This window comes from Rhamphochromis longiceps, linkage group LG12, assembly GCF_057381845.1.
Source record: "Rhamphochromis longiceps isolate RC_006_pf linkage group LG12, R_longiceps_female_GT1.1, whole genome shotgun sequence".
Classification (NCBI taxonomy): domain Eukaryota; kingdom Metazoa; phylum Chordata; class Actinopteri; order Cichliformes; family Cichlidae; genus Rhamphochromis; species Rhamphochromis longiceps.
Genome location: NC_140568.1, coordinates 16,763,231 through 16,789,856, shown reverse-complemented (window position 1 = coordinate 16,789,856; position 26,626 = coordinate 16,763,231). Strand labels below are relative to the sequence as shown.

The following is a 26,626-nucleotide window of genomic DNA, read 5'->3' as shown; positions in this document are numbered from 1 at the left end:
CTATAGTACAGATCACCTAGTTTAAGTACTCTGGAATAGAGCAGGGCGATATGACCAAAAATATTTATCACAATATACATTTGAAAATTTGCGATAACGATATAATTGACACTAGACAAAATACTTTACAACTCCACAACTTTATTAGTGCAAAAAAACCCAAACAAACCATCAATGTATTTTCACTTAAACAAGCAGCTGCTTTTTATGTGCATTAAAGTTAAAGGCATTTTCAGTGGAAATTGGCCGACAAATCCTCAGCATAACCATATATAATATCCACAAAACTTAAAAAGAGGTTATACACACACAATCCGGTAGTATTATGTTGAAGCACAGTACGTATCACTCCGTGAGGCTCCTGACCACAGTAGCCGTAATACTCCTACAATCCATCAAGCGGTGCGGCTTCGTAGCTTAGCAAAGTCGTGCTAAAACATTTGACAGATTTTCGAGCGCCGTGTACCACATACAATCGTTTCGAGGTCAGTAAACACAACCAGAATTCATACATAAGGCACACGGGATTATAAGGGGCACTATTGATTTTCAGAAAAATCAAAGGATTGATTTTAAGTGTGCCGTATTTTCTAAAAAAAAAAAAACCCACGGGAATAACAACGGCCCGCTAGCATGCTCTACCAAAAATAGTGCTTTGTCGTGTATCTGACAAAAGCTTAACCATTTCCACACCACTGGAGTTGCAGCATTTTTACAAACCAATTCTGGTTCATCCGTTTCATTCAACGATCCGCTTTCGCCCTTCTCATTCTCTGTCACCGCCATGCTTTTCCCGCCATGTGCGTATGAAAACAAAGGTACTGCGCATGCGCGTTTTACCCATATTCTATCGCGATATTTCATTTCCTTATCGTTGCCCAACAGTATACAGGTATTACCGTGAACAGTATGATATGGCCCAGCCCTACTCTGGACCTCCATCTTCAAAAAGGTATTTCTGCGAAATGAAACACTCTTACAAACTACTTTCCGCTGCTCACAAGGGGCTGCCACAGCAGGTGGCTCTGCATGTTTTATTTGCCACATTTTTAACATGGATGCCCTTCCTAACACCCCCAGGATCGAACCGATAAGCTCTTGCATTTTTAGGTGAATGTGTAAATACCGTGAACAAAGGTTTAAAAAATACTATTAAAAAACTTTCAGAGCTCAGTTGATTTCAGCGCAAATGCAAGTGGAAGTATAATTGATAAGCAGAATCAATGGGCAAGCAGACTGAAATAATGGGAACCAGTTCTCTACAACATCTGGTTCTTAGTTCCCTAACCTTCACTGTGGCTCCCTGATGCCCCGTCTTTCTCGGCTTTTTTGACCATACCTGATTGACCATGCTAACCTTTTAGTGTTAAAAGAAAGAAGCAACTCTGTATTTTTGAATTGTTTAAAGTTGAGCATTGTCCATCTTGATTAAATGATTTTCAGGTTGAATGTAGCTCAGGTCAGGTCTTCCACTGATCGGAAGGATGGTGGTTTGATCCCTGGCTCCCCCAGTCTGCCTGCCAAATATCCTTGGACAAGATACTAACCCCAAGTTGCTCTCCGATGCTGCATGAATGTTACCTAGGAAGCACTTAATGTATAGAAGTATAGAAGTGCTTGTGTGAATAGGTGTATGTGGCATGTTGTATAAAGCTCTGTGAGTGCTCCAGGAGAGTAGAAAAGCGTTATATAAAAGAATCAGTCCAGTACCAGAAAATTATATTACGGATTAGTTTGATTCTTAGAGGGTTTCAAGGCTCATGCTAGTTAACTATAGTTGGTGGGCAGTGGTTAACATAACATTCCCATTCTGCCTTACCTTTCTTCATGTCCCTGAATGGCGGGTTGCTGAAGCAGTAGGGGCACAGGGGGTAGCTCTTTCCCCGCGCCCCTGAAGTCCAAAGCACAAGCTCAAAGTCATCCAGTGGACACCGGAGCTCCTTGTAAAGCTTGATGGCTCCATTCTGGGGAAGACTATAGGTCTCGTCACAGTGAGAGCAGTGGAGTCTGCTGGGCTTGGCCTGCATGCACATGTTTGCTTCATTTCATTTAAGAATCACTCACTGCCACTCATGGGCAGTTACACATTTTACCATAAAGTGGCTAAAGGCCACTTCAGATCAATATCATCACCAAGTCTGAAAACACACATCTATGTCTTCGCCGCTTCAAGCTATATTATATATATATAAAAAAAAAAAAAAACACCCAGCACGCCCCTGCGGGCGGTTTATCCTTCAAGCTCGGGTCCTCTACCAGAGGCCTGGGAGCTTGAGGGTCCTGCGCAGTATCTTAGCTGTTCCCAGGACTGCGCTCTTCTGGACAGAGATCTCCGATGTTATTCCCGGGATCTGCTGGAGCCACTCGCCTAGCTTGGGAGTCACCGCACCTAGTGCTCCTATTCATGTAGCCCCTTCCGCCGGGGTTACTTGCGTAGTAGCATTCCAACAACGCCCTGTTTTCGTCTCTTGCCCACCGATGCCTTCTTGTTCCAGTAGCCCACTTTTCGTCAGGGTGCCCTGGTTCCTCAACACCTGACGCGGACCTTGTTGATCCGGGCGACGTCCGAGCCGGCATGCCTTCATATTTATCTGTCTCGCTCATGTCTGCGGTAGGCTTGCTTAGCATAGGGGGTCTAGCCTTAGGACCCTTACTGGATACAGACGCCCCAGGCAGGAATCGAACTTGCGATCCTCATATATATATATATATATATATATAAAAAACACCCAGCACGCCCCTGCGGGCGGTTTATCCTTCAAGCTCGGGTCCTCTACCAGAGGCCTGGGAGCTTGAGGGTCCTGCGCAGTATCTTAGCTGTTCCCAGGACTGCGCTCTTCTGGACAGAGATCTCCGATGTTGTTCCCGGGATCTGCTGGAGCCACTCGCCTATCTTGGGAGTCACCGCACCTAGTGCTCCGATTACCACGGGGACCACCGTTACCTTCACCCTCCACATCCTCTCGAGCTCTTCTCTGAGCCCTTGGTATTTCTCCAGCTTCTCGTGTTCCTTCTTCCTGATATTGCTGTCATTCGGAACCGCTACATCGATCACTACGGCCGTCTTCTTCTGTTTGTCTACCACCACTATGTCCGGTTGGTTAGCCACCACCATTTTGTCCGTCTGTATCTGGAAGTCCCACAGGATCTTAGCTCGGTCATTCTCCACCACCCTTGGGGGCATCTCCCATTTTGACCTCGGGACTTCCAGGTTATACTCCGCACAGATGTTCCTGTACACTATGCCGGCCACTTGGTTATGGCGTTCCATGTATGCCTTGCCTGCTAGCATCTTGCACCCTGCTGTTATGTGCTGGATTGTCTCTGGGGCATCTTTACACAGCCTGCACCTGGGGTCTTGCCTGGTGTGATAGACCCCAGCCTCTATGGATCTTGTGCTCAGAGCTTGTTCTTGTGCTGCCATGATTAGTGCCTCTGTGCTGTCTTTCAGTCCAGCTTTGTCCAGCCACTGGTAGGATTTCTGGATATCAGCCACCTCCTCTATCTGCCGGTGGTACATACCGTGCAGGGCTCTGTCCTTCCATGATGGTTCCTCGTCTCCCTCCTCTTTCTTGGGTTTCTGCTGCCTGAGGTATTCACTGAGCACTCGGTCAGTTGGGGCCATCTTCCCAATGTATTCTTGGATGTTCGTTGTCTCATCCTGGACTGTGGTGCTGACACTCACCAGTCCCCGGCCCCCTTCCTTCCGCTTAGCGTACAGCCTCAGGGTGCTGGACTTGGGGTGAAACCCTCCATGCATGGTAAGGAGCTTTCTTGTCTTTATGTCAGTGGCTTCTATCTCCTCCTTTGGCCAGCCTATTACCCCAGCAGGGTACCTGATCACGGGCAGGGCGTACGTGTTGATGGCCCGGATCTTGTTCTTACCATTCAGCTGACTCCTCAGGACTTGCCTGACCCTCTGCAGGTACTTGGTGGTTGCAGCTTTTCTAGCGGCCTCTTCATGGTTCCCATTCGCCTGCGGGATCCCCAAGTACTTGTAACTGTCCTCTATGTCTGCAATGTTGCCTTCTGGTAGTTCAATCCCCTCAGTTCTGACTACCTTCCCTCTCTTTGTTACCATCCGACTACACTTCTCCAGTCCGAACGACATTCCAATGTCATTGCTGTATAGCCTGGTAGTGTGGATCAGTGAATCGATGTCTCGTTCACTCTTGGCATACAGCTTGATGTCATCCATGTACAGGAGGTGGCTGACAACTGCTCCGTTCCGTAGTCGGTATCCGTAGCCAGTCTTGTTAATGATCTCACTGAGGGGGTTCAGGCCTATGCAGAACAGCAGTGGGACTCATATATATATATATATATATATATATATATATATATATATATATATATATATATATATATATATATATATATATATATATATATATATATATATATATATATATATATATATATATATATATGAGTCCTCTTCAGTCTTGTGTGGAACATACAGATCAAGTATTGAATGACTCTAGTGTGTAAGAAATAACACCATCAACACAAAGCAGCAGCCTCTGTGCAGTGCACAATGATAACATTGATCATACGTTTCAGTATAAAAGCTGCTTAACTGTTGTGCACCATGTTTACTGCCCTATGAAAAATAGAATTATACCAATGTGTCCTGATGTGTGTTTTTTCCCCCAACAGTAAAAGTAAAAGACACACTAAAGGCATTTTCTAAACTCCAAAGAAGACAAAAATACAAAAACCAAATTTTGTTCACTTGCTCGTTCCTGGAGAAAAAAAGCTAATGAAGACCACTGTGTTGGTACATTGCTCATATATCTCATATAGTGATAATTAGCAGAACTGCAGCTTCATGATTCATTCATGAACTTAAAAGTCCTTCCATCATCGGACAGAGATGGTAATAAAGGAAGCACATGAGCTTAATTCTCAAGGCCACAGTGAGTGGTCCACACAGGATAAATAAATGGTCATTTATTACTTTAAATGACAAAAGCACAGAGGGTAAACTCACGTGTCTAAATCCCAGCCATGTGGCTGTGATTTAGAATTGCAATGGTTAATTTCTTAGATGATTCAAAAATGCCACAATATATCAAAAAAGGCAGAATTTCCAAAGTCCTTGTCCTTAAACCCAGACAATAATATTTTAGGCTGTGAATCATGTTGAAAGAATTTGAACTGCAGAGAAATTTTTGCATTTTACATCTACAGATCTTGAGCACTATAGTGTTAGGATTTTCTTTTACAATCATGCTCCAACAGTCTTGATAATTCAATCTGTCTTCAAATGCTTCAGACGGGGTTTAGTGGCTTTGACTGCTCACCTGGATATACTTCATGAAGCGGTGGCATTTGCCACAGCGGGACAGCGGCTTACCAGTAGCAGCAATGGGAGAAAAGGAGACCTCCATCAACTCATCCATGTCTGGAAAAAATAACACACAAAGTCTGAGCTTCAGCTGCATACAAGAAACTGGAACCTGCAGTGTGCTTTAATAATATGTCTCCTCTGCATTCACAGGTCACATGTTTCTTGTTGATGTAAAACTGTAATTACAGCACTGTTACCCAGTCCCTGCCATGTTCGACCCATTTAGCAGAAACCAGCCTGTTTAAAGCTCTGAGATCTTTTCCATCTGACTTAAAACAGTTTTAATGGCACAGTTTTCTTACTCAAAGATTCAATGTGAGGTCACTAGCCACTTCACCATTTCCTCAGATTAGCAAACAACCTGTTCTGAGCCACAGCTACCAATAATAATCCCAATAATAATAATCAATAATCCCTTTAAGGAACTTGTGACACTGCGTTCCTGTGGTTTCACTGGACTTACTGGTAATGGAGTCAACAAAGTAGTGAAACTTCCTCTTGAAGATATCCAGGGCGTGCTGTAGGACCTGATGGTAGTTGGCCTTACCCTGCGCAATAAGGTTAAGCTGCTTTTCTACAGCACTGCGTATAGTGGGAAGCACCAGTTCTGCATCTGAGAAAAACACAATTAAATTTGCATTAATAATAATCTTGTATTTTATTAGCTCTATAAACCACTCTGTCTGGTCCTATATCCTGCAGGTATTTGGTTATATTCAAGTACCTGCATTAGTTGCCATAGCATCCAAAGATAAATCAGTTATGTTCCAGAAACCCTCCACTACTGACCAAGCACAAATTCATTACAAGAGTAAGAGAATACAAAGGTAACTTAAGCAAATGACCTATCTTGTAGTAGCCATGTACCAGGACTATGCCTAAGTTGGTTGGTTTCAGCTTGCGTCCACTCTCAACTGTCACATAGTTCCTCTGGCAGATGTTATTGATGTGGACTGGGATACTAGCATCAGTTCCTGGGGGGAGGACAAAGACCAACATCTATAAGACTGTTTTCAGAATTTACAGCCAAAGAACTGCTGTCATGCATTAAGTCCTCAAAGATATAATAAACATGTGTAATGAGCAGAAAGATTAATGAATCATCCATGCAATAGAGATGACAGACTGGGTGACTGGCATCTGCAATCCGTTTCTGCCTTGCTTCCCAAATACCACACAATTAAAATATGACCAGACATGAAGTGATAACCCACAGCAGGTCCATTTCCTGGACACAGACCAGCTTTCCATCTAAGCGAACAGCTGAGTTTAAATTAAGCAATGTGCACAGGCAGCTTGTTGCTTCCATCCATCCATCCATCCATCCATCCATCCATCCATCTTCATCCGCTTTGTCCGGGGCCGGGTCGCGGGGGCAGCAGCCTAAGCAAAGAGGCCCAGACCTCCCTCTCCCCGGCCACCTCCTCCAGCTTGTCCGGGGGAATACCAAGGCGTTCCCAGGCCAGCCGAGAGATATAATCTCTCCAGCGTGTCCTGGGTCTGCCCCGGGGCCTCCTCCCGGTGGGACATGCCTGGAACACCTCACCCAGGAGGCGCCCAGGGGGCATCCTTGTCAGATGCCCGAACCACCTCAGCTGGCTCCTTTCGATGTGGAGCAGCAGCTGCTCTACTCTGAGCCCCTCCCGGATGGCCGAACTTCTCACCCTATCTCTAAGGGAGAGGCCAGCCACCCTTCGGAGGAAGCTCATTTCTGCCGCTTGTATCCGCAATCTCGTTCTTTCGGTCACTACCCACAGCTCGTGGCCATAGGTGAGGGTAGGGACGTAGATCGACCGGTAAATTGAGAGCTTCGCTTTTATACTCAGCTCCCTCTTCACCACGACGGACCGGTGCAGCGTCCGCATTACTGCAGCTGCAGCCCCAATCCGTCTGTCGATCTCCGGCTCCCTTCTCCCATCACTCGCGAACAAGACCCCGAGATACTTGAACTCCAGCTTGTTGCTTAAATTATTTAAAAAGTATTTAAGTATACCAATGCCATGTTTCTCCATGAGGGTGATGAGTTCAGCCTCAGTCAGGTAGTCTGGTGGGCTGGTTTGCTTTTCTATCAGCTTGATCTCATCTACTGAGAAAGTGTCTCCACGCTCACATACTGGTATGGACTCTTCCAGAGGGATGCCCTGCCATGGCATTACAGTCGTGTAACCTGAAAACAAAATGCACATTTAGCAAGGATTAGCTTGCTGCAGGCGTGGTAATTCTTTAATGTTCACAAATCTCTTCACTACGGGTGGGTGATATAAACGATATACGATAGAAACGATATAAATTTGGCCAACGATATCGGTACCGCGATAGCGCATGATGATGATGTCATCAAGCTGTTTTGGTCGGAAGCATCGCAGCTGCTTCCGACCAAAACAGTAGTTGTAGCAACCACTATCATCTACAAATTATGCCGGGGGACAGTCATAGCAAAGAGATGAAGCACTTTTTGAAATATGGGGAAAGCTAAAAACTGTGCTTCCTCCACTTCCGTAACATTGATTCATTAATGTTGAATTCTCTCGCAGCTGTTTTATTCCCATATTGTTGCAGTATATTAATAACTAACCTTGTATTGTGGATAAATAATCTCAGTTGTTCTCCTGACTGAAGTTTGCCCCATGTATAGCATCCTGCTATGCGATTGCATTTGTCCCTGATCACCAGAATCCGTCACGTTAACATTTATTGAGTAGGAAAAAAAGTTAATAAATGTTAACGTGGGAAAAAAAGTTGGCGTTCATCCTCCAGCTTCACTGTGCTAATATTATGCTAATATAGCTGTGTCACTAGCAATCACGTAGCACAACATTATATACCAGGCAGTCCAACTTCAGTAACCCTGCAAACGCCCTTGCTGTTTAGTTTTCTGTCTTCATTTATGTCGGAAGTGGTAGCAGAGCTGTACGTTTTAACTAGTTTCAAAAGTCTCTCAGTCAGAACATGGTATGTTATGTTTAGCTGTAAACTAGCGAGCTAACTTCCTGTTAACTTCTAACTCCGTTAAATTTAATAAATTCTGTTTTCATGGATGCATGGATGTTAAACTTAATTGTTACACCTGGTAAAGCAGCAACGCTGATGATTTTATTAAAGATTAAAGAATTTAGACCGTGTTTAACTCTCAGTGTTCGTTTGACTTAGGGACCTGAAGAGACGGAGTTTTGGACCCAGATTACTCCGCGAAGCTCCTCACTACGGCAGCCGTAATGCTCTGACAATCCATCAAGCAATGCGGCTTACCAAAGTTGTACTAAAACATTTTTTAACAGATTTCTGCACGCCAAAATCGATTCGAGGTCAGTAAGCACAACCAGAATTCATACATAAGGCACACTCTCAATTTTTGAGAAAATTAAAGGATTTTAAGTGTGCCTTACAGTGTTGGTCAAGTTACTTGAAAAAAGTAATCAGTAACTAATTACTGATTACTTCCCCAAAAAGTAATCCCGTTACTTTACTGATTACTTATTTTCAAAAGTAATTAATTACTTAGTCACTTTTTAAAAACCCGATTTACAACCTGAATAGGTGATAAAGCGATAGATCTTTCAGCCCAATTCTACTTTTTCTGCATAATCCATCATACAAAATGTAATCAAATGGAAAAGTCTCTTTTTTTTAAACTTGTTTTTATCAGTTTTAATCTTTTAACTTTATGCATCAAGCGAAAAATTTAATTATATGCACCATTCTCTGACTTGAAGAAATTAGTTTAACATTTAAACCTATTTTCTGCACATTCCAGCACATAAAATAAAATTTTTTTGTCAAAGGAGCTTGCAAAGAAAAGCGTCTGGACTTCTTTAAGTTGCTTGAAGATGTTTCACCTCTCATCCGAGAAGCTTCTTCAGTTCTAAGGTCAAATGGTGGAGAGTCCCAGATATAAACCTAGTGGGAGTAACCCCCCCCACAGAGGGAGAGAAGGACCCCCTGATGATCCTCTAATCGCCTGAGCCAAGGTGTGAAACTGGGCGTGGGTCCCAATTAGAGATGGACCGATCCGATATTACGTATCGGTATCGGTCCGATACTGACCTAAATTACTGGATCGGATATCGGAGAAAAATAAAAAATGTAATCCGATCCATTAAATATCACGAAAGCACCTCACAAAACTTGCAACACGCTGTAACTCACCTCAGAACGTTAGCACGTCGGAGCAGTATGCATCACGTGATAGAGCGGCTGTGGCATGCAGGACCTGTCGGTGGTCTGGATAGCATTTGGAGCTTCGCTAGCAACCCGGCATTTCATCTCCGACAAAGTTATCCCCGAGAGAAGTAAAGCAAGTGTGTAAGTCCATCTCTGAATGTCTGTAAAGCATTCCTGCGTTAAGCTTAACGAGCGACTGCCTCTCGCTCTCCGGCTGCTACTTCAATCATGAAACTGCTTAATGATCAGCTGATCGGCTTTTCTGTCGCGACTCTTGTTTGTCTCTTGTTTGCTTTTGGCCCACTTTGCACCAGACAGAGGAAACCAGCGGCTAAACAACAGCAGCACGTTTAAGCTTGATCAGCTGTTGTTAGAATTTATTTATTATTACTTTCTACTCCAGGATCTTTTTCTACAGCTGACGCTGGTAACTGTGCAGGGGCGGATCTAGCAAAGTTTAGCCAGGGGGGCCGATAGGGCATTAACAGGGAAAAGGGGGCACAAAGACATACTTTTCTTTCTTATTCTCATTTAAAATGTCGAGCTTTTAATTATTTAATATTTATCTGAATCTTACACCCAAAGTTTTAATCTGATGTAAAATGTATAGAAGTCCATTATTGTATATAGTAACTGTTAAGTCTAATATACCCTAGTAAGCTATAGTACTTTTTCCTTTGGGAAGGTACCATCTGTGCAGTCTGCAATTTTGTTGAAGAAAGATGTTGAATCTATTTAATATTTCTTGAAAAAGAATTGATTTCTGTGTATTTTTTTTCACACTGCATCAAATTAAGGTTGATTACGTCGATTAAGCATCATGAGGTGGAGCGTGAGGGGTGGTTCCCTATTTTTTATTTATTTATTTTTGTTGTTGCTGGGAGTTGGAACCCTATTAGTTAGGTTGCTTAATATTTATGCTAAGTACTCTTTAAAATACCAGAATAGGGAGGATGGTGTAGGTTTAAGTTTATTAGATTGATCAGTATTGCTGAACTATGAATTTTTTTTTTTTTTGCATACAGGTATAACAGAATAGCTTTGGTGTAGTTGTTGTTTTAAACTTGAGTATGAACTTATACAAAATGCAGCAAGATATTTAAAAAACAGTTTTGTTGATTAAAAAAAACACTATATCGGATTCATATCGGTATCGGCAGATATCCAAATTTATGATATCGGTATCGGACATAAAAAAGTGGTATTGTGCCATCTCTAGTCCCAATCAGCCAGAGTTTCGGGTGAGCTCATTGTGAAACCTGGCCCCATCTTATCATGCGAATTCCTGAGGTCAGCTGGCCCAGGATGTGAGTGGGCGTTAAGGCGTCTGGGAAGGGATCTCAAAACTGGATTATAGATGGCAGAGAGTTGGTGTCGTAAACCCCCGCCTCTGTTCAAAGATGGTCGCTCACAGTGGACATAAATGGCTTCTTTCACTCCTCTTTCAAACCATCTGTCCTCTCTGTCCAAAATGTGAACATTGGCATCCTCGAAAGAGGATTTTAGCTTCTCGCAACTTAAAGAAGTCCAGACGCTTTTCTTTGCAAGCTCCTTTGACTACGATGACCTGGATGACTGAGAACCTTCACAGACAACATTTTTTTGTGTTTACACTTTCAAATAGATGCAAGTAAAACACAGCAGAAAATAAATAAAATCAAAGACTCAGCGGTCCTTTTGCTCTATTTTCACCTGTAAAGCAGGAGTGGGGTTGGCGGAGGTTTGCCCTGGTGCAGGTGTGCCGCAGTGGTCAGTTGAAGAATCCGCGAGTTTCTCTGTGAATTTCCCATTACGTCGTTGCACACTCGGTGCTTGTTTAGGGGTTTTTTTTGCTGTAAAAAGAAGTTTTCTTCCCACGCACAATGGACGCAAATGTTTTTGTCACTTTTTATGGAATCAAACTCAAAATAAGGTCAGTACTTCCACGCTTTAAATGCTGCATGCTCATACTCTCTCCCGCACTCGATATATTATCCATTGTTGATCTGCACACAGCTGTTGTCACGAACGTCGCACTCGCTTACGTCATTGTCATGAGACATTCTCGCAAAAAAATAAATAAAAAAATCACGGTTTAAGTAACGCAGTGTTCCTACAGGGAAGTAACGGTAATCTAATTACCGTTTTTGCAATAGTAATCCCTTACTTTACTCGTTACTTGAAAAAAGTAATCAGATTACAGTAACGTGTTACGTGTTACTGCCCATCTCTGGTGCCTTAAAGTGTGGAAAATACGTTATACAGAAGAAAAGAATATATCGCGATATATATCGTTACCGCACATGCTTCAAATTATACCGCGATATGGATTTTAGGCCATATTGCCAGCCCTACTCTGCACTGAAGATCTAAGCCATAATCTGATTGTTATACAAGTCAGAGGAGTAGACAAATAGATCCTTTCTTAATGTAAAGATCTATTAAGGTTTGATCTTCCCAAGACATGTTTAAAGGAAGTGTACACAACATTAACAAAAAACATTTCTGCAGGATTCTTGTCACTCATCATATCAGCAAAGCGACTAGACTATGGGGGAACAAAGTACTGCTCTGCAAAAAGAACACTCAAGCCTGAGATGCATAGACTCATGTAAATTTTTCTTCCACATGACTGCACGTTTAAATGATAAAAATTTTGTTGGAAGAAAGGGAAATACTGTTGCAGTTTGGGCCTGTTTTCCTGCATCTGGGTAAGAAGTATGGGTGAGACTATGTTTAATGAAGCAGTAAATTCTTAATCAAGCAGCTCTAAAGCACAATGTCAGGCCATCGTTCACGGACTCAGAAAGCTGATTAAGGACTCACTGCTGACATTATTTGCAGCTGTATTCTAAAATAGTTATGAAGAACCACAAAATATAGACAGGTGTCAAATCCTAAAAACTCCATCTGAATAGTGCCACCATGTGGTCTGTATCTTGTCTACACCAAAAGGGCATACAATCACAGAGTCTGGCTATAAGCAAAGTTTATGATGTCATAAGGCACCTTTGACAGCTACATAGTCACAAGCAATTACTCCATACACTAAGCAAACAATGATGTTAATACAATGCAATGGTTTACTGCAGGTAAGTACTGCAAAATTCTGCAAAACAATCATCTATGTTTACCTGGTGATATAAGGGTTCTTCCACTACATGAGAAAGCCTCTGTGCCAATGCTGAACTCTATAGTGGTTTGTAGGTACTTGCAGTCTTGACTTACAGTGGCAATAAAATGCCGGGTAATGTACTCATATAGCCGCCAGCCATCACTTCCTGTGGGAAGAAAAGAACACATTTGGGTATACATAGTTATTGATGTACTATTCTAATATTCTACAGTGTAATAACTTCACACTGTTAGATGTTGGGTTATTCAATTTCAAATACTTTTTAGAACAGTGTGTCTTGTGCCATATTAGCACAGTAATGTATTGACAGAGCAGTGCAATTAAAACAAGTGACCAGAGTAGTATACACAGTAGTGAAGCAGCATGATCAGTCTAGCAGCATGTAACATAAAAATGAATCAGATACGATATGAAATATGACCATGAAAGTTCTGTGACAAGAATACAATATAAGGTCCTGTTTCAGTCACTTATGGATACTGTGAGGGGAGTGGGGGCACATTCTGATTTAGGACCAGAGGACAGAAGCTACTAGAGTCTCGTGATTTTTGCCCCCATGGTGCGGAACCTTCTGCCTCATTGCAGAAGTTGAAACAGTTTGTTACTGGGATGGGACGAGTCCTTTAATATACCTGTTTCAGTACCACATGGAAGCTCCTGTCAAGCATCATGGTGGCTAAGATGAAAAGGCACATGGCTCAGTACGTGAGTAGGACACAGAAAGGAAACACCAGAGGGGCAAAACACCAGCTCCTGGTAGAAAGAGCAGTTGCCTGAGACTGTAAGACCAGACTGACCAACCTGTGCACTACCTGGATTGACTACAAGAAAGCCTATGACTCAGTGCCTTCCACATGGATCTTGGAATGCCTAGAAATATACAAGATCAACAGGACCCTAAGATTCATCAGCGATTCAACAGGGACAACTTCAAATCAATAGCACAAGTCACCACCAAGTCCGGGATGTACCAAGGAGGTGCCTTGTCCCCACTGTTGTTCTGCATAACCTTGAACCCCCTCAGCCAGATCATTAACAAGACTGGCTTCTTCTGTCTGCCACGCTGGGGCCTGTCCTTCAATAATGGTTTCTCTTATTGCTCCCCTTCATTCTTGGGTTTCTGCTGTCTGTGGTATTCACCAAGCACATGATCAGCTGTGACCATTGTCAATAAGACAATGTGTCATTCACACCTGGCATCGATGGAGGCATTCATGGAGAGGAGGTGACTAATGAACGAAGAGGAGCAAGAAGTGAAACCATTATCGACGGACAGGCCCCTGCATGGTATGTACCACTGGCAGACAGAAGAAGTGGCTGATATTGAAAAATCCTACTGACACCTGGAGAAAGCTAAACTGAAACACAGAGGCACTAATGGTGGCAGCACAGTACACAATACAGCACAACTTAAAAGTGAAGCACGAAGTCGATAGAGGCTGGGGTCTACCACAGCAAGCAAGATGCCAGGTGCAGGCTGTGCAAAGATGCCTCTGAGACAATCACATAACAGCAGGGTCTAATATGCTAGCAGGTAGGGAATAGTGTGTATGTATATATTGAAAATAAAAATTCCTGTTTAATTAATTAATTTTTTAAAGGATAGCTGACCCACTTTCAGGACATTTTTTCACACAGTTATTGATTTTACTATGCCTGTTGCTCATTTTTGTTGAATATTTGTAACATCTAATCTTAATAGTAACAGTTTGTAAAAAGAACTGAGTTCATCTTATTGGTGCTACCATCTACCAGTTAGTCATGCAGTGGCCCTGTGGGAAAATTAATTGCCCACCCCTGTGCTAGAGAGAATTTAAGAGTTCAAGTTAAATGGACTGATTCTTACATATAGCACTCCCCCAGAGCATTCAAAGCCATTTTTATACAACATTTCACCCACTCAAACAAGCACTTTCTTCTACTCTTTAAGTGCTTTCTATCAAAACATGCACACATTCATACTCTGTCAGATGCATCAGAGAGCAACTTGGGGCATGCAGACTGGGTCAAACCACCAAACTTAAGATTAGCAAGTGATCTGCTCTATCAACTGAACTACAGCCAACTGTGTGAAGTTTTCAACTACTATCATTTGTGAGATTTTAGAGCACCTAATGCTTCTAAATGATGACAAGCTTTGTGCACAGGTTGCTTTTGAAATCTGTTGACTCGCCTCAATAAAAATGCCCAAACCATCATTAATTTGTGACAAATTGCTTTTTTAAACCAAATTCACAAATTCCACAACAAAGGATATTTTTTATTTTAACTATAATAATATTTTAACTATAATAACCATCAGACATCCTAACATGTTATATATAGGGCTTTGAATATTCAAACTCTTTATTAACCTAACATTTCCTAGATTGACTAACAGAAAATATGTCTACAATATTGCTCATTGCTCCTTGAAGGCATGCCCTATATAAATAGAGGTGTATCATAAAAAGAGGTGATATTGTTCAGTTATTTGCCTGTATTGCTCACCTAGTTCTGCTTCCGTGGCAGCACACATGGGAGTAATAGGTGGATGATCTCCAGCATCAGTGCCCTTCCTGGGTTGGTTTATTCCAGTTGAAAGCAGAGCTTTTACCTGATGAAAAATTAAAAAAACCTTTTATCATTTTCAATCACATTAATTTCTAAGTGGCTCTTTCTTTGTACTACTGTAGGATTGCCTTGATGTGACTGTTGTTGCGATTTGGGGTTGTGTGAATAGAATTGAATTGAACTGAATTGAATGAATCACTTTATGTATACACATATGAGCAGCCTTGAATGAATGTACTCACCTCTTCTACCCAGAAGGGGTTGTTGGTCTGCTGCTTCAGTGTTCCCTTCAGGTCGAAGTTTGCTGGGTAGTGGGTCGTCTCGGTACGTGGGTAGCTGATGTAGCCCTGTGTATATAGGCGCTCAGCAATCTGCATAGTATGCTGGGGACCCATGCCTGAAACATAATATCACATCCTTTATCACATCCTTTTTCTCTTTAATTCTTTCACATTTTTTCTTCCAGCAGACAGAGTACACCGATGAGGAAGGCTGGATGTGATTGGCTGCAAACTGGACACACTTGAAACTATGGCATAGAGGCTGTCACTAAACAAACTCTTATCCATCTATGTATAACCCAGATCACCATCTGCACCATTTACTGGACAGGCAGTGGAGCATCTTCTCTAACAGACTCATTCACCTGTGCTGCCACAAGGGCACACCCAGCAGTCTTTCATGCCACATATAATAAGTACAAAGAAATACATCATCTAACAGAGAAATGCATTGAGATATCTTATGTCACATAAGTAATGGGTGTGATGGTCAAACTCATTAAACATTAAAACAATAGAAAACCTGAGTCCATTCCTGTGAATATAAATTCCATTCAAAAGACTTTTTATGATAAGTTTAGATATAAGGTAAGAATAGAACAGAAGATACTCTCCAGTAAGTGACTGTTCCTCTCGATCGCAAAGGATAAAGTGTAAGGTGGGTTTTCCAGTACATGACCCTTACCTTTCATTGAAACAATATTAAAAGTACAAGGATCAAATATAAAGACAGTATCATTTTATTTTTGCAAACATAATAATCAAAGATCAGAACAACTGTCAGTGTTATAGCAGCCATATTCACAACCCGAATTCCGAAGAAGTTGGGACGCTGTGTAAAGCGGCGATTGGCAATAACAGTTTTATTTATAAAGCACATTTGATTACAATTTAACTCACGGTGCGTAACACAGTAGCTAAAAATAGTGGATACCCCTCAGCCTCCTAGTAGATACATCAAGGATATCCTATTCCGATCACTCAAAATACTTTACACTACACCACATATCCATAAAACACATCCTGCATCAACACATGTATCAATTTAGAATCACCAGGGAACCAAACGTGTTCAATTATATTTGAGTCAGTTTCATCTAATCAAGCTTAACATTCTTAGTTCAAACTTCATAAAGATTAAACAAACCAAAACAAGAAAAAAAAACTATTGTTTTTCCTATCCATGACTCATGAAAAACCACAAACCCATCCCCTCAGTGTATTTGTATGCTCAGGAGAAATGACAGCTCATGAAAAAGTAAATATAAATAGCTGTAAATGTAAATATACATATGTAAATACCTAAGGCAGAACTAGCCACTCTCAACATCTCCACTGTGTTTAAGGCTTGAGGCCTCTGCTTGGTCTTCTCCTTCTTACTCACCAACTCCACCTGTGAGAGAGAGCAGACACCTGCTTAAGCAAGCTGACCTAAATTTATTATAATTCAGATTGACTGGAAAATGTTTTATAAAGCAGACGTTTGTCTTTGTAGTTAATTTAATATTTGGTGAAACAGGAAACGGAATAATAATCATGACCTTCATAATGTCAGACAGCACATGTACAATAAAAAAATATTATCTACAAACCACAAAGTCTGGTTTTTGCACTCACCTGCGCATCCCTGGATGTTTTCGCCAGGTTGACAAACATTTGACCCACCTCTCTGTCAAAGACCCTAACTCTGTTCCAGTCCAGTGTCAGTGGACTCTCCTTTCCTTTAAAAACCTGAACAAAGCACATCATTTCTGTCAATACCGCACAGCAGAAAGGAATCTTTGACAGTGTGGCAGGAAACTGAGGTCATGGTTTACCTTTGCCTGGATGACCCAGTAAGTCTCTGGTTTAAAGGACTGGATCTTGTCATGGCGTTCCACACAGAAGCCAAGTGTTGGGGTCTGGCACGGACCAAAGGAGATTAACGAAGAGTCTAGATTGCCATATTTCCCTTGAAAATACTTTGTTTGGAACCTGAAAATTAGTTTAGTCAAGAAAAAAACCTTAAATGAACAGTATAAATATCTTTGATCAGCTGTAATCAACCATGTTTTCAAAGAATCTGGAATTTCATAAACCTCTGACCAGATGAACTAAGCTTTGGATGGAGGTGAAATCACACAAAAACAGTGCTCTGTGGCATTTTGAGTTTGGGACCCCTTTTTTTTTTTTTTTTTTAAATTAGTGCAGTTTGAAAGTGTGGTATTTAACTAACCTTCCTCTTCTGCTTGATTAATCACACAATTCTGAGCTTACGTGAGAAATCAAAGTCAAAGTCAAAGTAAACTTTATTGTCATCTCTGCTACATACAGTACAGTATATAGAGAGATGAGACAATAAGGCTCCAGTATCACCAGGGTATTTATTTGAATTGTAATTTTGAAACCTTCTACATCAGTAGACAGCTGTGTGTGGGTGAAGAGAGCAGTGTACCGGGTGAAGGCACAGCCAATACGCAGATCCAGCTCTTGCCGTGCATCTACTGACAGAGCTTCATTGTGATTGGGCTCTCCAAGGCGGTTCATAGCATTCCAGATGTCAGTGTCAGTAATGGAGCTGAATTTGGCACGGTAAACACTCCTGGCACTTCCCTTATTCATCACTGGCTGAATGGCATCCAGCACCTTGAAGAGAATTACAGGTGAGGCAGAACACAGAAACAAACAGCACAAAAAGATCAAGAACACGAACAGGACAAAACTAGAAAGAGCACACAAAATTAAATGACAGCAGCTTGAGCATGTACCAGGTCACTAAAGGATGACTGTAGGCCATCTGATACAGCTACAACTATAAGTTTTATCAAAAAGTTTGAAAGCCTTATGTTAATAGAGAGTACTAATAAGAAACAGATGTGGTGACCAGCATTACCTCGAAACATATGTTCTCTCCTTCTTTGTCACAGTCCAACCACAAAACCACACAGTCACTGCCTCTGGCTTCAACCTGACATGATACCACAAACTTACGGTTAACAATGCAGTGCAGTGAAAACATATTTGCACCCTCCCAAATTTGTTAGTATGCTGTGCAACTGTGACACGTTTCAAATCTTCAAAAGAATTATATTAGAAAGAGAAAACCTGAAATAAATACAAAGTGCAGTTTTAAAATGATGATTTCATTTATTAAGGGAACAAAATCTATCAAATATACCTGGCCCCTTTGTTGATAGTGAATTAAATGTGATTAACTACATTTTGGAAAGCTGAGTTTAATTTGATTAGCCAGATAGCCTGATTAGTGCCAGATCTACTGAATCAAGAGATCTTTTAAATAAAACCAAGTAGGCTAAAAGATCTCAAAAAGCAACACATAATGGGTTTTTTTGTATTGTGGCACCCAGAAACAAAGTCATTTCTCAGGCTCTGGGACTCAAGTGAACCACGGTGAGAGCTATTATCCACACATAGAAAAAAAACCTACAACTGAACTCCAACTCCAAAACTTCAAAAGTATTGCTCAGTTGGGTTATTCCGCAGGACAATGATCCAAAACCATTCAAGGCACTTTACATTAGGGAAAGACACTACATGAAGATCGATAACATAATAATACACCAGCAAGTCTACATCTGAACAGCTAAAAAAAAAAAAAGCCAAATAGGTTTTGGAGTGACTAATCAAAGTCCAGACTCTAATCTGATTAAAATAAGAAATCACATAACAACTAGTACCGATGTATTGTAAAGCCAATTAATGGGTCAACCTACCTGAAGAAACTTGACCATATTGAGTTTAGGGTTGGCCTCCTTCTTTTCAGTAGGAGCTTTACTAAAGAGTTCTGCAGGGTCTACTTTGTCCCAGTTGTTATATTTCCCTGGAAAATAAAGAAAAAGTGCAACATCCTTCACATTCACTACACTATTGCTGTGGACCGATATCAGCCATACAGTTCATATCACTTGATCACTGCAGTGTACTACAATACAATGACTGACACTTTTTTTTTTATACAATGGTGCTTCACAGAAAATAACCCCTTCATCATCTGACACCAATAAGTTGTGGCGTTTTGAACTGTATTATTTTATAAAACTGTCCCTAATAATCTGTTTTAATTACTCCTCCCATGTAAAATTAGGAGGTGAAAAAAAAAAAACAGTGAAAATTTAGATCAAGGCTGAGCAAGACCTAACATGGAGGATACCCACCAATAAAATCGAGACTCATCACATGCCCACAAACAGAAGTCATCTTAAAGTGTACAGTTTGGCCCTGGAAAATGCCGGTGTATTCGTGCACTGAGCATGCGCCATTGAGCCCCTTGCGACTTGTACAGTTTCCTAAAGAAAAAGGAGAGCAAATTAGGCATGAAAAAGGCTACACGGTTATCTTATTATAATTACAAACAGATAAGGTCATTCAAAACATTTCAATGTTCATGTTAAAAAACCAGAAGCCTTAATACAAATTTAACAGCTCAAACAGCAGATGAATTTTAATTGACAGGTCAACACCTACACCTTCATTTTGCTGCTCCTTTTATGGAGATCCCATCTCATCCTATCTCTAGCATCCTCCTCTGTCACACCAACTCTCTGCATGTCCTCCACGACCCTGCATTCCGTTTTCTTCTATGGGCTTGGAGAGTTTGGAGGTATGGTCTTCACTCCAGACTGTATAGGAATTTCAAGACCATACCTCCAAACTCTCCAAGATCTTGTCCACCTGCTCCCTACTCTCACTACAGATCACAACGTGTTTGCAAACATCACAGTCCACAGACACTTCTGTCTGAGCTCATCTGTCAGTCTGTCCATCATCACTGCAAACAAGAAGTGGCTCAGAGCACTTCTCTGATGTAATCACCAATCTGCCCTCATGCATATCTTGCACCACCCTAACCACCCTCTTGACATCCTGATGTATTAGTTTGGGGTCTTTATGGTGTAAGGTCTACCTTACAACATAAAGTGCCTTGAGGTGACTGTTGTTGTGACTGGGTGCTGTATAAATAAAACTGAACTGAATTAATAAATGACTTGTTTTGCTTTTTTTTTTTCTTCTACTGAGCATTTTACATTTAGAAATCAATTTAAAAATGAACTTCTGAATCACGGTCAAAAACTTTACAGAAAAGTTACTTCACTTTTTTGTTCTCTCATACTGTAGTCTAATTGCTGATGAGTCATAGAAGCAGCCATTAGCATGAGGCCAAAGTGGTCGTGAGCAAGCGTCCTCTCCCTGCTTACATGAAATTTCTGGTACAGGCTGATGTCCTTATGAATAAAATGACTCTCTCAAGGCTGAATTATAATGACAGTACGCAAACTATTATGACAGTAACTAATATATTCCCCACCCCCTACACAGACACAGCTACCCCAGCCTCTTTGAGGTGAACAACCCAATCAACAATGCACACAAGCAGAAATCCAGCCAAGAACAGGGCACATATATAGAGGTAGGTCCAGAAACAGTTCACAGATCGACTCCAAGCCAAAGAACAGAGTGACCACCAAAGAAAGGCAAAGAAGCTCCACTGCACCTAACTCCAGCCAAACAGTCAAGCCATGGAACAGCTCCAGGTAAGTATGCTGCCTTTTTGGTTTTTAGTAATGCCGACTGACATACAGCAACGTTAAACTCAGATGGGCTTTAAGGAACACACTAGTAGATTTATGGATGTTTTCACATCTTTCAACTCTATTTAATTCAATCTGCAGGTTAGTAAAATTAAACAACATTCATTTTCTATTAGAGCTGGATATCGTCACAGATTTCTATAACTGAATTGATTTGATTTTGACTCAGTCAGAAATATTATAATTCTTATTACTTATCAGTACATATCCATATTTTTATATAATATATAAAAATATGTATAAAAACAAAGCTGACAATTGTAAGACTTTAGAGGTGCAAGCATCACAGCAGATGCCTTTTTATCAAAGTGACTGAGGATAAAACACAGAAAAAAATAAAGTAGATTTTCTTGGCCTGGCTTTTATAGCAGATAACCCTTAAAAAGATTCTGCAGTAGTTAAAAAACTGAAGAAAACCACAAGTCAGTATATGAACATTACCCAATGCTGCTGAAGTGAAAATCAGAGCAAAGTTACAGAGGTTTTATAAGAGAAATAGCCAAGTGTTTTGCAATCTAAGCATATTTTGTAAAAGCTTAAATTTCTTTGGTATTGAACCGCAGAAATTAGGCTCTCTTATCGGAGGTCGGTTTGGGAAAAAAAAATAAAAAATGGCGGGTGACAGCGTGCAATCAACAGTATACTGGTGCGTAAAAAGCAAGCAAATAATGCAGAAAACAGAGATTATTGATGGTAAACTGGTCTCTTGAGCACACTGTGAGAGAGCAGTGAAAATGTTTTTCAAACATGAAGCGTACTTTTGCTCTTCTTTTGCTGCTGGTTCAAACTGGCAGCTTCTGAATGTGTGAGATGTCAGCTTTCAGCACCCCACTGCATGTCCGCAGACATGAATGAGCTGTGCTTTGTGTTTACATCTGTTTACCTGCTCTCAATTGCTGTTTTAGCCATTTGGTGGTTGTTGAAATAGTTTTGTGAGGTTTAACCTGAGATTCTGGCGTTTCTGGCAAAATACATTTATATTTAAAAATCGATATTGCATTATTCAAACTAAAATCGATTTGAATTAGAAAATCAATTTTTAAAATCCCACCCCTATTTTCTACATACTTACTTTATTAGACATCTATAGCGGTGTTCAAATATCTGCATATCCTGACTGCACAAGTTAAGTGTATGAATCTATTACAAAAAGAAAAACATTTGTATGCTGAACCCACTACAACATTTCTGTGAGTCCATTTTTTAAAGACCAGTACAGGAATGTTATTCACCTGACTGGCAATATCTACCAGTAGCTCAGAATAAGTAATTTGTACAATAGGAAGAGGTTATGCCAGATTTCCTAATATAATAGTAATTAAAAGCTGGGTCTCTGATAATGTAGGGAGTGTTGTTCAAGTAAAGTAAGTCAGTAAAAAAGAAAAGAGCAACCCTGTAACATCGCTGTATGTGATCAATCTTGAGAGCCAGACAATGTAAGAGAGAGAACCACAACAACCCACCATGAACAGGCACAGTGAAGTGGTGGTGAGGAAATCTTTTAACAGGCAGGAGTTTAACAACTCCTGGCAGAACCAGGCTCAGTGTGGGACCCATTTACCTTCTGTGGACAAATTAGATAAAGGACCCAGTCACACCTGATGAACTGAACAGGGTGACCTTATCTACTTCAAACCAACTTCCAAAATTATGTCAAGGCAAAAGTAGCGCTGCGTGTTTTTTAACTTAGAGGTGACAGAATATTTGACACCTGTATAATATTTTTCCTTAAGAAATATGAGCGTGGCTTCCGCTAAAATCTTTAATAATTGTAAGAAGCCAAAACTTACAAAGTAGGACAGGAAGTCTAAAGTCAAAAACTATCCCATCATAGGAGACCAGTATTACATTTGCCACCTTTAGAAGGTATAGAAACCTTGGTGATGTGTCTGGGTTCACCGATAAGAAACTCATCAATCCATCAAAACATAAACTCGCTGACTGTGTGTTCAGCAGCTGCGTGTCTTTCTGCTGTGTCTGCTGGCCCTTCATCAGTGCGTGGCCCTGTCACTGAGCAGCCAGTGTGTGGACGAATCTTTCTGCACGTACAGCCTGCAGGACTACCACAGCCAGCTGGTCAACCTGCCCACCCGCATCAACGAGCGCAGCATTGCGACCTGGAGCTACGTGTAAGTGCTGGAACCTGCAACGCAAACTCTTATGCTGATTCTGCTTGGCTGAGAGAATGTTGAATGGGATGGGTCTATCCAGCAGTGTTAAGTCTAGTACTAAGAAAAAGCATCTCTCCATATTGGAACTTTACAAATTAGCAGAAAAAGCTGCGGGAGTCCTTCATTAAAGCACAAACTTTGCGAAGAAAAGCAACTTTTGTAGCTTTTTGTTTCTCTGTTTGTTTTACACAGAGAAAAATCTCCAGTATGTCTGCAGAAGTTGAGGCTTTCGTAACATTTTTCAGATCGAAAGTGAAATAATACAAACTATTGTATTAATTAAATATCTTAATTTTTATAATTAAAATATATATTTTTTAAAAACTCCACACTTTTCACAAGCCAATGAGCCATTACACTCTGAGCCATGAGCTGAGGGTTGTTAGGTTAGACAGTAATTAATATTAATAAAAATGTCTACACCACCATAACATCTGTTTTCAGCAGCACAACAACATTCCTCCAATTAACATCGGAAAGCCTTCCAAGAAGACAGAGTAAAGGTAGATTTCTTATGCCTTAGTATATTGTATATTTTATTTTATTTGACTTTGACCTTTGTCTGTACTTGAGACTATTTACATATTTTTACATTTAAGATTATGGTTTCTTAAAAAAAAAATGGAAACCAATGAGTAGTTCATTCTTAAAGACCTGTGTTTTTTTCTAATTTGAATATTTATTAATGCTCATTAATAACAAAAAAAAGTTATTCTTATGTGATTAATCAATGGAATAATCGATAGATTACTCGAATATCCGATAGCTGCAGCCCTACAAATTAGAGCTCTGGATCTTTAAACTCGATCCATTTAATAATAAAACTCACTGGCTCACAGCCTAATACGGGAGACGTGGACATCCCTCTTGTTTGTTGCAGATCAAGGTGTAACTAGAGAATGCATTTCCTGAAGAAAATGCAGTGTGAATGCTGACAGCTGAATGGTTTGAGCTGAAATGTAATAATTGCTGAATATTTAGTTTAAAAAATCTTGAATGAGCTGAAATACATTGAATCATTCACCTGAAAGCAAAAGTGCAAAACTGTTGAAAGCTGAAGTTCACACAGAAGAAGTTTCAAAGTTGGAAAGTACCTGAACGTCTTTAAAGTTAAATTAGAAAAAGCTGATTAATGACAAAAGAAAATTTAGCATCAGAAAACTTCTGAATGAATAATGAAGTCCGGTATTCCTTAAATCACTAGAAGAGTGGAATTACGTATTTTAAATGTCTAAACTCAAGAATAACAAATGAAAAAAAAAAAAAAAGCTGCAAAAAAGCTGTTGCATGCGTATGTCTGTGAGTCTGAGTTACTGATGCTCAATGGGGAAACAAAGACATTAGACAAGGTTAAAAAACTTAACACCTTCCTACTCTTCCAGGGATGCTGATGCTATTTTCTGGAGAACTGATTGGCCAGTAGGTGGTGATTTCTAATCTGGAATTTAACCTGCTCCAGAGCAGGTTAGATTCACAGCATGAGTTACCATGGTGAATTACCTCAGTAAGAAGTGAACCACCTTTGTAGTACAGAAAATCCAGATAAGCCCAAATCCAGATTCACAGTATAGGCCTACTCTTCATCTCTCACCAGGGAAAACATCGACTTGAACCGGGTGCCTCAGGTCATCCATGAGGCCAGCTGCCACACCGGCCACTCCTGCAGGGGACTCGACAGTGAATTTGGTTTAGAGACCATCCCCGTATCCCTGAGGATGCCAGTCCTCAAAAAGAACCCCAGCTGCTTCCCCTCAGCCAGCTACTCTCTGGAGTTTGAGCTCATCACTGTGGCATGTATATGTGCCATCTCCAGACACAGCTGAACACAACAGAGCATGCTATGGTCAACTTGGGCCACTGGAAAACTTCACCAACATCCACTGTTTAGACAAAGTATAGTTTTCACATCAATTTTACTGAGAAATAGCCCATTTCACTCATTGTGCTTGTTTTCCAGAAGACACTGAAAAGGTTATCAGTTATTACACACCTGTTAACAGCTCATTAAAGCAATCTGAGACACTTTATATTATACGGTGTCAATTCTGTGTCCATGTGTAGTGTTTTGACAGCCTTGTTATCACAACACTTTTGTTTAATTCGAGATCCAGTCTAAGAGTGTCTAAAAAAAAGAGAGTACTGCTTTAACTATTGTATATAATATGTCATTTAGCAGTACAGGCAAACACAGGAAACAAACCAACAAGTCCAACACTGGAATCATCATTTGGATTACTCTAATTAAGACAAGCAGGCCAGCCAGGCTTATATATGCTGAGTGCCCAGATTTAAAAAATCCTTGTATTCTGAAAAAACAAAGAAAGAAACAACAAAAACAAAACAAAAGCCAATCAAACGCCAAAAAGTCAGCCGATCAAAGCTAATCAATTTCATTTCGGCTCCACCATACTTCCACTGCGTGCTGATCGACACAGCTTTTACTCTGTACCCACCTTTAGAAAGGATTTTGGCAATGGCCTGAGCCAAGGACGGCTTCTCCGCTACCATCAGCACACTTCTCATGATGAGCAGTTTCCCTCAGCTGTCGCTTACTGTCCCAATCTTGTCAAAAGGAAACACTGACCTGTGCTATGCTTATCACCGGCTAACAGGCTGTGTGAGAAACTACTGCAGTGGCCATGGCGCGTTCTACCATACGAGATCTACTTCCGGGTGAACGTCATGGCCTTTGCCTCCCATTTAATTAGTTTTAATGATTTGATTTTCTTTATCGTCTTCTCTGCTATTATTATTATTATTATTATTATTATTATTATTATTATTAAAAATTGGTAGTGACAAATAAGGTGACAAATTAAATACAGACTCGTAGCTCAGCTAACTCAACAAAACTAACAAAAATATATGCGTGAGGAGCGTAACATAATTTGAAAAGAAGCTTACCAAATGGACAAACCCAAAAATCTGAAAGAAAATTTTTATTTTCAGGTAACGCTGTCGTTTTCTTCCGTAATCTAAAGGTTTTAGATTTTGTTTAGGTTAAAGTGAATTTAAAAAACAAAAGAGACAAAAAAAAAGCTATCATATCTTTTTGTCTTTTCTTAATGCCGCGTTGTCGTTCTTGCGACAATAAAATGGCACGACTGTGTGTGTGTGTGTGTGTGTGTGTGCGTGTGTGTGTGTGTGTGTGTGTCTGTCAATCAAAATTTGGACACAAGATGGCGGTAGACGACACGAAATAACCGGGTACGTCAGTCATTTTCTTCTACTTAAAGTGAGAAAACAGATCATCTCAGCAGAGCAGGTGTTTGTTTTTCTAAGAGTTTTACGTATATCTTTGTGTTTGGTTGGTTGTTTTTATTTACGTGTTTATTGTACTGATGAAGACCAGCCATGTGAATAATGGCAGCCTGGATTCTGTTAGGCCGAAAGCAAACAGTGAC

General features: G+C 40.6%; 2 protein-coding genes across 4 annotated transcripts in view; one reads left to right on the top strand and one right to left on the bottom strand.

Annotated features, from left to right (window-relative positions):
* top3b (DNA topoisomerase III beta) overlaps window positions 1-26,626 on the bottom strand; it is a 52,228-nt gene that overhangs the window by 5,871 nt on the left and 19,731 nt on the right. For 2 of the 3 annotated variants that reach the window (XM_085424984.1, XM_085424983.1), the window contains 15 exons: window positions 19,618-19,749; window positions 19,177-19,283; window positions 18,336-18,410; window positions 17,898-18,088; window positions 17,281-17,437; window positions 17,081-17,194; window positions 16,766-16,856; window positions 15,425-15,579; window positions 15,120-15,225; window positions 12,628-12,774; window positions 7,347-7,520; window positions 6,199-6,327; window positions 5,817-5,966; window positions 5,307-5,407; window positions 1,820-2,021 (listed from right to left, as the gene is read on the bottom strand). In XM_085424984.1, coding sequence (XP_085281110.1) covers window positions 1,820-2,021; window positions 5,307-5,407; window positions 5,817-5,966; window positions 6,199-6,327; window positions 7,347-7,520; window positions 12,628-12,774; window positions 15,120-15,225; window positions 15,425-15,579; window positions 16,766-16,856; window positions 17,081-17,194; window positions 17,281-17,437; window positions 17,898-18,088; window positions 18,336-18,410; window positions 19,177-19,283; window positions 19,618-19,660 — 1,942 coding nt within the window. In that variant the 5' untranslated portion in view covers window positions 19,661-19,749. Of the gene's footprint in view, window positions 1-1,819; window positions 2,022-5,306; window positions 5,408-5,816; window positions 5,967-6,198; window positions 6,328-7,346; window positions 7,521-12,627; window positions 12,775-15,119; window positions 15,226-15,424; window positions 15,580-16,765; window positions 16,857-17,080; window positions 17,195-17,280; window positions 17,438-17,897; window positions 18,089-18,335; window positions 18,411-19,176; window positions 19,284-19,617; window positions 19,750-25,675; window positions 25,897-26,626 lie in introns of those variants that run through there. The other variant, XM_085424982.1, reaches the window with a different exon arrangement.
* Window positions 22,516-25,659, top strand: LOC146657128 (uncharacterized). Its single transcript, XM_085425121.1, has 3 exons — window positions 22,516-22,597; window positions 23,000-23,180; window positions 24,817-25,659. The coding sequence occupies exons 1-3, from the start codon at window positions 22,516-22,518 to the stop codon at window positions 25,043-25,045; spliced, it is 492 nt and encodes a 163-aa protein (XP_085281247.1). The 3' UTR covers window positions 25,046-25,659.